Source organism: Equus caballus, chromosome 14 (genome assembly GCF_041296265.1).
Source record: "Equus caballus isolate H_3958 breed thoroughbred chromosome 14, TB-T2T, whole genome shotgun sequence".
Taxonomy (NCBI): Eukaryota; Metazoa; Chordata; class Mammalia; order Perissodactyla; family Equidae; genus Equus; species Equus caballus.
The window spans coordinates 26,981,386-26,993,789 of NC_091697.1; the positions used below are offsets into that span (position 1 = coordinate 26,981,386).

Below are 12,404 nucleotides of genomic sequence, written 5' to 3' on the forward strand. Positions count from 1 at the left end.
CTACTTTATATGTGGGACGCCTACCACAGCATGGTGTGCCAAGTGGTGCCATGTCCGCACCCGGGATCCGAACCGGCGAACCCCAGGCCGCGGAAACGGAACATGCATACTTAACCGCAGCGCCACAGGGCCAGCCCCTGCACTCTTAACCTCTATGGTATACGTTCCATACAGGAGGTGCTTAAAAGCAGTATTGGGTTGGGGTGCAAGGGGTAGGTTTGCAGAGGCCTTAACTTGAAGCTGCTTTTGCACTTGATGTCGAGATGGAGGACGTCAGTTGTCCATCCAAAGAAGGTAGGGGGATGCTGACGGAGACTCTGAGAAGAACAACAGTGTCCAGCCCAGGCACCACTACCGAGCACCAGATTCAGGAAGGGCAGCAAGGACAAATGAAGGAGACTCAGTTCTCATCTCCCATTTGAGAATCAGATTGAGAGGCGCATCTCCCATCTCATCCAAATGCAAAGGGAAGGGAGCCAAGGTTCATCCATTTGTCCACATTGATTAGGAAATCAACTTCCAACTAGACATGACTCATAATGTTGCACGGCCATGCTGCCAAATGGGCGATGATAAGGGGGAACAAGTGCATTCAACTAACGCTGAGCAGAGGCTCGTGTGACCTCGGAAAAGATGGAGTATAGCCAATACATAATTTAATGCCAGGATCTCTCTAGCTCTTTCTCTTCAAAATTTATCAAAGTGGATTCGGTTTTAAAACGTATGAATAAAACATTCTCCTGCATCTAGCTATCTTAGGATTTGGAGGAGTCATTTGAGGAGTCTTCACTCCTTGGGTACCAAATAGTTTGTCCATTACCGGTCCCACTTGGAACTTTGGAAAATTTAGTCGTTATGGGGCAGGACTGTCAGGATTCCCACGACCCATGGTCAGGAAAGCTGTCCCCCAGTAGGATAGCAGACCATTCATTTTGGAGAACTGAGCATTTTGACATTTTCTCCTCAAGAGGTCGTCTCATTGCTCTCTTCTGTTCAAGAAAGTGATAAAATGAACCCAAGATGAGGGCAGGGGAAGAAGACCCCACTGAACGCATTTTTCAAAAAAAATTTTTTAATGATAAAGAAAATAGAAATGGCTCCTTCTGGGGTTCCCCATCACCCTCTGGACAAATCCCAGCTTCTTCACCTGGCACTCGGAGCCTCAAGGTTCCAGCCCTCGTCTGTCTTCCTTCCACATCCATGTCACCTCTCAGCTCTTCCCAGGTTCTCTCTCTCTCTTCATTCCTTCACCTCATGATTCCTTCTAGTCTTGTCAGACACGGGGCAGGTATCGCCCCTGCCCTCCTCCCACCCTCTGCCCGACTTCCTAATCAAGTGTCTGCTTACTTCTCTCTCCCTCATTCGTCCCCACAGTCCTTGCCAGGCAGGAGAATGCAGCAGGCACGCGCTTAAACTCTGGAGCCAAGCGTCATGGTTCAAATTCCGGTGCATCTTGGGCAAAATGACCTAATCATTTTGAGCCTCAGTTTCCTCATCTGAGAAATAGGGATGATAACAGTACCTACCCCACAGAGTTGTCATGAGATCTGACTGAGTTAATACATGGAAAGTGCTCAAAATAGCGACTGGCAGAGAGTAAGCAGCCAGTAAACTATTAGTAGTTCTCATTGCTTGCATTTTTTGCTGTTATTGCTAAATATAGAGGCTGCATTTTGTAAATGTCTGTCCTCAGGGCCTACTAGGTGCTCAACAAAAGTCTGATGTCTGAATGAAGGGAGAGAGTGAAGGAGGAAAGAAACAGCCTGACCCTGAGCGGCCTTCCAGCTCTCAATTCCACCCTGCTTCCCTGACTCTCACCGCCGGAGGCCGTGCTCCTCACACGGTCCTCACACTGCCCAGAGCTCTGGCCTTCTGACTGCCAGGAAGTCACTCACCGCATCCCAGAACTCTGAGCCCCCTGGGACACGGAGCCAGCGTTAATTTAAGGCACTGAAGTCCCTCTCACTTCCAGCTGAAGTCATTAGGGAAGGGAGGCAAGAAGCAATGGGCCCCTCAGCTCGGCCTCAGGCTCCGAGGGCATCTCTCACTTCCCCAAAGGAAACCGACCGAAACTGAAAGCCCAGGGCTGCTCTGGGCCGTGCCGCAGAGGCAAGGCTGGTTTAGGCAAAACCGTCTTGCTCCTCGCTCTCCCATCGCCACCAGCCGTTCAGGCATTCAGTTATCATTCACTGGGCACCTACTGCGTGCAGATCCTATTCCCAGCACATGGAGATGAGTCGGACAGTGACTGTCAGAGAGCTCTCGGCACAGCAGGGGCGACAGGCCTGTAAGGAGGCCATGACCGTTCAGGGTGCTAAAGGCCTGCAAGAGTGCCTAACCCAGCCAGGGGCGAGTGGGGGACAATCAGGGCAGGCTTCCCGTGAGCAGGGACTGTTTCTTCCACCCTTGGTCCTTTTTCTCAGGAGCGCCAGTGAGGAAACAACATCTGAAGTCACAGACACCATTGTTGTAAAGCAGCAACACCCCCTCGAGGCCCACGCTCCCAGATGCGACCATGCTCAGCCTGAAGCGCCACCGTGCCAGTGGGGGCAGCAGCCGCGTGGCAAACCCTCCTGTCACTTTGGGATGACACGCACTATAAGCAGATTTGGGCAAGCTTGCCAGCTGCTAGCAGGGGAACTGACAGAGGGACTGCGCTCCGCTCCGGGGATGGGAGGCAGCTGTAAGTTGAACCATTGACTTTCCTCTTCGGATCTTCTTCCTAGTGCATGTGACAAAGGCAAGAAAGCATGGCTGCTGGGAAATCTTCTTATTCCCATTGAATAAGCTCTTTCTACTTCCCCCTCAGGCCCTATGTTCCAGCCTTCTGACCCCCTATGCAGTCTTCTGAACATGCCATGCTCTCTCATGCACTCCTACCCTCCCTTTTTTAGCCTACTTAACACTTATTTGTCTTTCAAAATTCAGCTATGGGCCACCTCCTCCAGGAAGCCTTCTTTGACTTCCTTCTCCAAATCAAGTTAAGAACACTCTTGTTTCCTAAGCTACCAAACTTATCACAACACATAGCAATAGTTTACTTGTAGTTCACTCCTAACTGGACTGTGCTCCCTTAGTGGACAGGAAGTTTTATTTCCACAGCCTCAACACCTAACAGGAAGTCAGTACAATCATAAGTGTTCAAAACGTATTTGTTGTTGGGATAAATAAACAAACGAGTAAGATGTTGGAGGGCATTCAAACAGCTGGAAGGGAGGGAGGGCTTTTACGGTTCTCAAAGCCTATCCAAGCAGCATAGCGGCCAGGCTGGTAGCCTCTGGAGCCAGGCTGCCTGGGACTAAACCCTGGTTCTGCCATTTACTAGCTGTGTGACTCTGGACAAGTTACTTCACCTCTTTAAGAGCCTCTGTTTCATCGTCTGAAAAAAATGAGGACAATAAAACTGCAGGCCCCAGAGAGTTATTATAAGAATTAAATGAGACAATGCACGTAAAACACTTAGTATCAAGCCTCGTGCATAATAAGCTCCGATTAAATGTCAGTTATAATATTATTATCAATCCTATTATTATCGGCGGGCTGTCCTGCCTCAAAACTTGTTTCACGTCTCCTTAACTTCACAGCATTCAAACTCAGCCAATTTCTGCTTCTTCCTTTTGAGGAAACACGTTTGTAACTGTGTGTATGAGTTAGCTGATGGCATGCGGCTTAGCTAATTTAGGATGAAGGAAGGGACATTAAGTCACACAACTGCGATTTAAGGGAGACTTTTTTAAATGCAGGAATAAAACGACAACTAAGCCGAAAGTGAACCAGCGTGACCGTGCTCCTCAGCCCTCAGAAGCAGGTTAACCGAGCACCTTCAATCTCCCCGCCAGACAGGAAGCACTGCTTACGCGAGGCTTCTCCCCCCGCGCGTCCCCAGGGCCCTCGGGGGTGATAACAAAGGCACACAAGCCCGACCGTTGGTAACACCTTCTCCCAAACAGAAAGTGGCAAACTTGCATCTAAAAATGAAACCAAGCTTCTCGGGAGGGAAACAGGGACGAAGGGAGGTGGGTGGGGGAAGAGAGCATCTTTTCAGAGGAAAGTGAGGTTACTTGTTGCCGTAGTCGATTTTGGACGTGACTTTCTGCTTCAGTTCCTTCAGCTCGTCCTTGGGCAGCGTTCCTGAGAGGAGCTGGGACCGCCACTCCATCAGGTCGTACATCATGGACTGCACCTGCAGGAATCGCTCCTGTTTGCTGGCCTAGGAGACAGGAAACAATTTACAGTCACCTGTGCAGAAGGTGCTTGGGCATCCATTTAACAAACTGTGCCCAAGTCAGGCGAGCATGTTCAGTGGCCACGGCTTGAGCATCTCTCCTGGCCCTTGCCCAGCTATATGAAAGGATTGGGTGGTGGGTAATCTCAGTCATTGACATATTTCCTCCCGCTAGACCATAGGGGTTTCCCAAAAGGACAAGTGATAATCCCAATCACTTCTTGGTTAAAGAAAGGGTGACTTCTGACTCTTATTCAAAAAGATACTTGTCGAACAGGAATGCCTTGAACATCTGCTGTGATGCATGTCCTAGAGCTCAGGTCCTTTAAGGCTGGGAACCAGGGCCATTTCTCTGTGATAAAGACCCTTTTCTAAGGCAGTGTTCCCCCAAGTGTGACATGTGTACAAACCGTGGGACACAAAGACACAAGATTAAGTAACATGGACCCATATGGCAATTATCTTCTGCTCTCTTTCTATCCTTCTGCTTACAGGGAGGAGAAAGCTGCAGTTTCATGGAAGGGTCTTTAACCCCTCTCACATTTGTTCATTTCTTTCTTTCTTTCTTTTTGGTAAGGAAGATTGGCTCTGAGCTAACATCTGCGCCAATCTTCCATCTATTTTTCATGTGGGATGCTGCCACAGTGTGGCTTGATGAGCAGTGGTAGGTCTGTGCCCAGGATACAAACCTGTGAACCCCAGGCTGCTGAAGCAGATCACGTGAACTTAATCACCACACCACCGGGCCGGCCCCTGTCAATCTCTTTTTTTAACAAAGAGAGGTCTTGGGCTCAGAGCTTTTGACAGGTACTATAACAAGCATTTAATAACACTGTCTTGTTTTCATTGTATTTATTTGAACATCGTTCTTCTAATTCTGCTAAGTACTTTTGACTTTCCATTTGGGAAAGCATGCATAGTATAATAAAAATTATATATATTTGGTCTTCATCCTCATTCTTGGCACCGAGCTCCTAAAACTCTTGGAATTTCCTGAGTGATAGGAGTGTCTTTTCTTATTCATAATGAGCCCCTTTTGGCCATATCTAAGTTTATGGTAATGACAAGACTCTTGGCAGCCTCCCTGCTAGATTAGGAGAGGGGCTGGATGCCAGAGGAACCAACCACCTGATAAGAGAGTTGGAATTTTCAGCCCACTCCCTCACCTCCCCCACCCTTAACCTCCAGGGAGGGCAGAGGGGCTGGAGACTGAGCTCAATCCCCAATGGCCAATGATTTAATCAATCGTGCCTGTGGAATGAGACGCTGACGAAAACCCTCCAACAGTAAGGTTCAAGGCGCTTTCCAGACAGTGAACACATCAATGTCCTGGGAGGGTGGCACGCCCAGAGAAGGCATGGAAGCTCTGTGCCCAGCCCCACCCTGGCACCTTGCCCTGTGTGTCTCTTCCATTTGGCTGCTCCTGCATCGTATCCTTTCTAATAAAACAGTAATCATAAATGTAGCACTTTCCAGAGCTCTGTCAGTTGTTCCAGGGAATGACGGAACCTGAGGTAGGAGTGGGGAGGAATCACGGAAACCTCCAAACTTGTACCAAGTTTGGACAGCAGTGCAGTAGCCTGGGCACCTGAGACTTGCAACTGGCATCTGAAGTAAGGGCCATCTTGTAGGACAGAGCCCCTAAACCTGTGGAGTCTGACGGAACTCTGGGTCGTCAGTGTTAGAAGTGAAGTGAATGGGTAGGGCATCCAGTTGATGTCAGAGACTTGGAGAACTGTTGTTGGAATGATGGAGCTATGAAAGCCCTTAGGTAAATTACTGAAGTTTACTAAAAAGAGAGCCAATTTAGGTATGAAGTAAATATTATACAAGTGGTATAAAGATATAGCAAGAATCATGAAGGTGATACTGGAAAACTGGGAGTTTAAGGGTCTCTGGACTTGCTAGTCAAAGATTTCCTGAGGGAAAATGCCAAGCTTCCCCAGTGCACGTGTCCGGGAGGTCTTAAAAGGGTAGTGGAGGTGAATAACTAACCACTTTAGCCTCAAGTCTACTGTTTCCCCTCTAAACTTTCCTAACATCTTTTGGGAAACTTAAAGAACTGGACGTGCCAATGACCATATATTATGAAATATCCCCATGTGAGTTACATTTATGAAGGCAAGAGTTAAGTCTACAAATAGCACATATACACCAGCAGGTGTGCACCGCGCGGTAAGAAACATGCAGTCACCTTTGGTTGACATTTTCACTCTCAGCTCAACGGTTTGCTTAGCTAACTGCTTTCATTAGGAGCTTTAGAAGCACAAAAGGAGGATTTAAAATTAGATTTGCTTCAATACAGCGAAAACACATGCAAAATACATTCTTTGTTTTTCCAGGGTCAAAGCTTCCTCGTAGATCTGAGGGCAAAAGCCTTTAGTTAGTTAATATATGAGAACAGTATTTCTCAAGGTGTTATCAGCAGACCAAATCAAAATCTCCTGAGTTTACTAAAAACGCAGATTACCAAACTCCATTAAAGGAAGTTTTATTTTTTAACAGTTTTCAAGGTGACTCTTATGCATACTTAAGTTTGACAACTTTTGCACTAGTTTAAAAACAGAAGGATCACACCAGACCCCATTTATGATGGCTCTGTCATTAGCTTGCTGTGTGACTTTGAAAACATCACCTAACCTCTCTGGGCCTGGACATCCTCATACATTATACTGTTCATTCTATTATGCCACTAAAGCCACTTTGGCCTGCTCTTCTCAAGGCTAAATTCCAAATTTGAACCAAACCAAAGACTGCAAGAAGCTTCCATCCCAGGGAGCAGGGTTTTGAGTCTCACCACATAGAGCTGTTTCCAGATGCTGCCCCATTCCCAAAGTGTCGTTGTCACTTCTTGTGCCAGAGGAATTTCTGCGGGAATGATGTTCTCGATATTTCTATTTAAGGTGGGAGAGAAAACAGTGTGAAATTGAGACCCAGATGCTAACAAGATAAAATGCTGGCAAGTTTGCATTAAGTTGCAGCTGCTGAGCGAGGCCTTGCTGGCTTGAGACTGAAGCGCCTCCAATAACCACAGCAGTTACCTTATGCAAATGCAAGGGACTTCCTTTTCAATGTCCTCCTCACTGGCGTGGGCCCTTCAAGCTCATTATTCAGGATTGTTCTACTTTAATACAATTCAAAAGCAGCTGCCAGTGAAAAACTTGTTTCTCCAAACTTACTAATACCCCTCAGAATCAGATCTGAACACGAATCAATTTGGATTAGATCTCCCATCAAGTGAGGGAAAGGAGACACCCAAATAAACACAGGCAGGAAGAAGACGGATCCGCTGAGCAACCTTCACATCTGCCAAGTCCAGTTTTTAAAGCAGACAGGACAGAGACATCCACGAGCCATTAAAGTCAAGTCTGGCAGAGAATGGCTAGTACCTTCTTTTCTCAACTGTCACTTCCTTGATGTGTATAAAGGATTTAGGAAAAATTCCCTGTTGGAAATAAAATAAGATAAATATAATAAATTAAAATGACATATCCTTACAGAAATAACGGACCCCAAGTCTTTACGATTTTCCCAAAAGCCACTGATTGGTAAAACCCTCAAACTTTAAAGGAATAATTCCAGAGTCAGACAGAGTAGGGGTAGATTCTCGATCTACTCTTTTATTCTAGTTCCCCTCCGGTTCTCCATTAGTTGTTCTAGATCCCACAATAGCCCTGGATTCAAAAGGATGCTCCAACCCCTTGTGGACACTTGTCCTATCAGATGGGCCAGACAGGAGCACTTGAAAGACTCGCTCTGCGTTAGACAAGGCCCTGCCTCTCCCCTCCCGCCCAGTTCTGGGAAGGCAGTCTCCCTCCACAGTCACCACAGCGGAAGGTCAGGTCCTGAAGCAAGAGTGTCCCTGGCGTGTAAGCTAGTTCAGTATGAGACCTATTGACCCTGGATTTATTTTACTGTTCTTTAGAGAGCACAGTAGGACCATGCCTCCCACACAGCATGTCAGGGAGGGAGAAAGAAGCATCTGTAATTTCCTTGCTCCATAAGCTTGGCTAAGTTAACGAGAGAAGTTTATCAATCACTTGCGAATTCCTTCATAAATTCAACCAATGTGCACACTGGGACATCCGGTCGCTGTGCTGGACCCACAAGCGGTTAAGGAGACAGCAAAGCAAGTGCCTGCTGTCGTGGACATGACAGTGTAATGTGGGGTTGGAATGAGTGAACCCCACTAGGGCAGCCACGGCCCTGTCCTTTCTGCGTCATGTTGGACACCCAGGTGAGGAAATGATGAATACCCCACACAAATCTAAAGAACAGCAGCAGAAGATAAATTTCAAATAAAAAGTGCACAACTCCACGGGGACTCGAGGAAGGGAGAAATCATATGTGGTCGACATATCAGGAAAAGTTTCTTGGAGGAGAGAGCTCTGGAGGTTGGCCTGAAAGAATGAGTGCAAGGAGAGGGAGTCGAGGCACAGCGAGTACCTAGGCGTAGAGGTGGGAAGGCACTGGAAGCCAGCAGGGAGGGACGGGCCAGTTTGCTGAGGAGCAACGGTGGGACATCACTGCCCAGGGGCGCGGCAGGGCCGTATACCACATCCAGTATTGTCCCACATAAAAACAAATTGACCTTACCTGCAACAGTTTGTGCTTTATGAGGTATCCCCTATACCAGTCTGCAAGAGAAAACAAAGAAGCAGGTCTCTCATCTATTCTTACGTGTTAGTTGCTGGTTTTGTTGTTGTCGCTCCATTTGTTTGTTTTTTAACCAGCAAAGAGACTGCAGCAAAGTGCTTTAGACCTTAGGTACAGCTCAGAGCCTGGAAACCCCCGGGCTGCAATAATTTGTTCAATTGGTCACCAACATCTCCAAAAAGTGTCTAAAGATACAGGGATTACACATAAAAATGCAAATTTCCTCCTTCTTTTGAAAACACAGGAGGCCGAGCGATGGTGGCCAGCGCTCCCCGTGGCCGCAGTTGGCTGGCGGGGAGGGATAACTGGTCCCGTCAGATAGAGCAGGCGTCTCCGCTCTGCCTTCACTTACCTCCACCGCCTGCCTGGGTCCCATGTTCACATGCGTGTTCCCAACCTCTCTTTAGGGACACAGAAAGGCTGAAAATAACATCCACAGTTCTAACAGCAACAAATGGTGTCTAAAACGTAATTTGCAAAAGTTTGTTGTTACAAAACAGATGAGTTCAGGGATGGATAAAAGGACAGGAATTTGAAAAGATTCTTCCCTTTGCAGGACTTTCAAAAATGATTCAATTAACAGAGATCCAAATTGCACACAGTCCTCGGACAAAATGATCCTCCATGCAGCCAGTATGGATGATTATAATGAGTCCACCGGCCTTTGAAACGATTCAAACATAGCCAAGTAGTGACATTTGTCATCTTTGTAAATAAAGAGTGTCTGCTGGGAGCCTCATTAATGAATCCTCATTACTGGGCTGACAGACTGTTGTTGGAATATGTTCTCAGCAGACATTTGCGTAGGCCCCAAGACAAACAACTTACAACGCAGTCACCCCTCAGAGGCAGAAGCCAGTCCGAGGGTTAGGCCTTAAGGAAAGTTATAAAGCAACGGGAACCCATGGTGGCTCCTATTTTGAGAGACAGAAAGAGAAAAGGAAGGAGAAGGAAAACAGGAAGAAACGGAAGCTGGAGAAAAAGACTCGGATTTGGAATAAAGCACCATTCTAAGCACTCTTTGAATATGAAGACTTTTAATCTTCAAAAGAACCATACGTGGTCTGAACTGTAGCTATCCTATTTCACAGAAGAGTGCCTGCCTGAGGCACAGAGAAGTTAAGTGACTTGCCCAGGGTCACACAGCCAGTAAGTAACAGTATCAGTATTTGAATGTAAGCAGCCATCATACTGTGTTTCCTGTCTAATGGAGGAAAGAGCATGGTGGTTGCCTAATATTTCCATTCTCCCAACATCTGAATCCCCAAAACTACATCCTCACTAAGCTTCTTCCCATCTGAACACTTCCAGTGGTGGAAAACTTACTGCTTCATGAAGCAGCACATTCTATTTCCACACTCCTCTAACAATTTGTCCACAACTCTTGGTAATAATTAACCATTAACAATTGTGCTAATCCCTGCTGAGTGCTTTCTGTGTGTTAGGAACTCTGGTAAAGTTTTTTGTTTTGCTTTTTGAAATTATAAATTAATCTTCACAACAATCCTATAAAGTAGGTACTATTACTGCCTCAATTCTGCAAATGAAAAGAGAGAGGCACAGAGAGATTAAGCAACTTGCTCATGGTCACGCAGCTAGTGGGTGACGCAACTACAATTTAAATCCAAGAATCTGACTCCAGAGATGACACCCTTCAGCATCGCACAATAACAACCCTCTTTATTTCCAGTCCTTCCCCATCCCACCAACTAGACATGAAAGCATATTTGTAATATCACTAGCTATCATTTATTGATTGCTTAATACAAGAAAAACTGTATGCTAAGTGTTATACATGCATTCTCTCATTTAGTCCTCTTATCAATACTGCGAGCTAAGTATTATCATTCCCATTTTATAGATGAAGAAATTGAGATTCCAGTCAATTGATGTCCTGGGCCAAATCACACAGCCAGAGTTCAAGAAGTCTGTGTGGCTTCGAAGCCAGCCCTCAAAGCTATTCCACCACATTGTCCCCTGTGCAGTGAGCACAAATACAGACTAGGGTCTTTTAGCTGCAGTGACTCGAACACACTTGATCACCAAGGCCACCAAAATCCACCAGAAAGATGGAAAACAATCAAGGGACCAATAGTCTTACTCAAAGCTCATGCCCACATCTGCATCTCCATGATAGGGGCTCCACCAGGGTCCCTTGACTTCCTCCTCCAGGGACTTGGCCTGCTCTGACCCTTGAGACTCAGTTACTTGCACACACCTTGCAGGTTTCCTGATTCTCTGAACTTCAGCTCACTCCTGAGCAAGGAATGTGTTGACTCTTACCCAACATACACATTCTGGCTCCCAGATTCAAGTTCAACCAACACTGATGGTGCACCAACTGTGTGCATGACACTGGGCTAGAAGCTTTCAGAAATAACTCCCCAGTGACCCTTGACGAGAAGGGCCTAGCACCACCTCCACTTGCTAGATGATGATAATGTAGCAACTGCATCAGGGCTGTCCTTAAGACTTTTTCTGACATCCCTACCCCTGGGGTCATTGGTCTCCATGACCCTTGATGCCAGCTCCCTAATCTGGTCACCGGTCAACTATATCCAGCTGTATTCCAAGACCTGACTGGACAGATAACAATAGTTGACACACATAGCAAAATCCACAACAACAGACACCATGCTCAAAAGCAGGCTCAGTGTAACACAATGCTTACCATATCCCAGGACCTGCCCCTGGGCTCAACCCCCTTTCCAGTTAAACAGCAGCCAGGGCTTTTTGGCTAACTCTACCTATGAGACAAGCACTTTTTTTTTTTTAATAGAAAACTCACAAAGTGCATCTTGGGGGAAGATGAGAAAAAGGAAATTTTTTACCATCTTCTGGACAATTAAGAAGTGCCGATTACTCAAATTGTCTTCCCTTCCCACATCCCAAATACCAAAATGAAACGTACTTAAATTCTCCAGTCACCTAGGAGCTGCGGGGGAAGGAGGAGAAGGAGGAGAGAGAAAAATATCTCGGAACATCAAGAAGGAATCCACGGCCTAGTGATCCAGTCCTCTCTCTGCCATCTCCGGGCAGTGGGATCTTTGGTCACGTCACTTAAGTCTCAGAGTTTTCATTTGTAAACTGAGGGAAATAACACCCACCCCACAAGGTCATTGCAAAACCCATTCTTTAAATAGGACTATGAGGGAAACCATATCTGGCAAAGGTACAAAACATTGGACGGGATGAAAACATAGCTACCTCAGGATAAGTGTGACCTATAGCGTGGAGAAAAAGATAACGGAAAAGGGGAGGGGGAGACTGGGGGCTTTAACTGCATCTAAAATTTCTATTTCTCAAAAAAAACTGAAGTAAACGTGGAAAAATGGTTATATTTGTTTATCTTAGCGGTGAGTGCCTGAGTGTATTTTACTATCCCGTGTGATTGAGATATCTAATAAAGATCAAACGGAAGCACGGGCCTGTCAGTGGTCAAGACTACAAGTTCTGGAATCAAAGCCTGGGTTTGAATGGGGATCTACAACTTCCTGCCTGTGTGACCTTAGACAAGTTACTG

General features: G+C 46.4%; 1 protein-coding gene across 1 annotated transcript in view; it reads right to left on the reverse strand.

The window, feature by feature from the left end:
* DOCK2 (dedicator of cytokinesis 2) overlaps positions 1-12,404 on the reverse strand; it is a 404,121-nt gene that overhangs the window by 364,543 nt on the left and 27,174 nt on the right. The window contains exons 3-6 of the mRNA XM_001500101.7: positions 8,822-8,862; positions 7,615-7,670; positions 7,023-7,119; positions 4,062-4,210 (exon numbers count right to left, since the gene is read on the reverse strand). Coding sequence (XP_001500151.1) covers positions 4,062-4,210; positions 7,023-7,119; positions 7,615-7,670; positions 8,822-8,862 — 343 coding nt within the window. The remainder of the gene's footprint in view (positions 1-4,061; positions 4,211-7,022; positions 7,120-7,614; positions 7,671-8,821; positions 8,863-12,404) is intronic.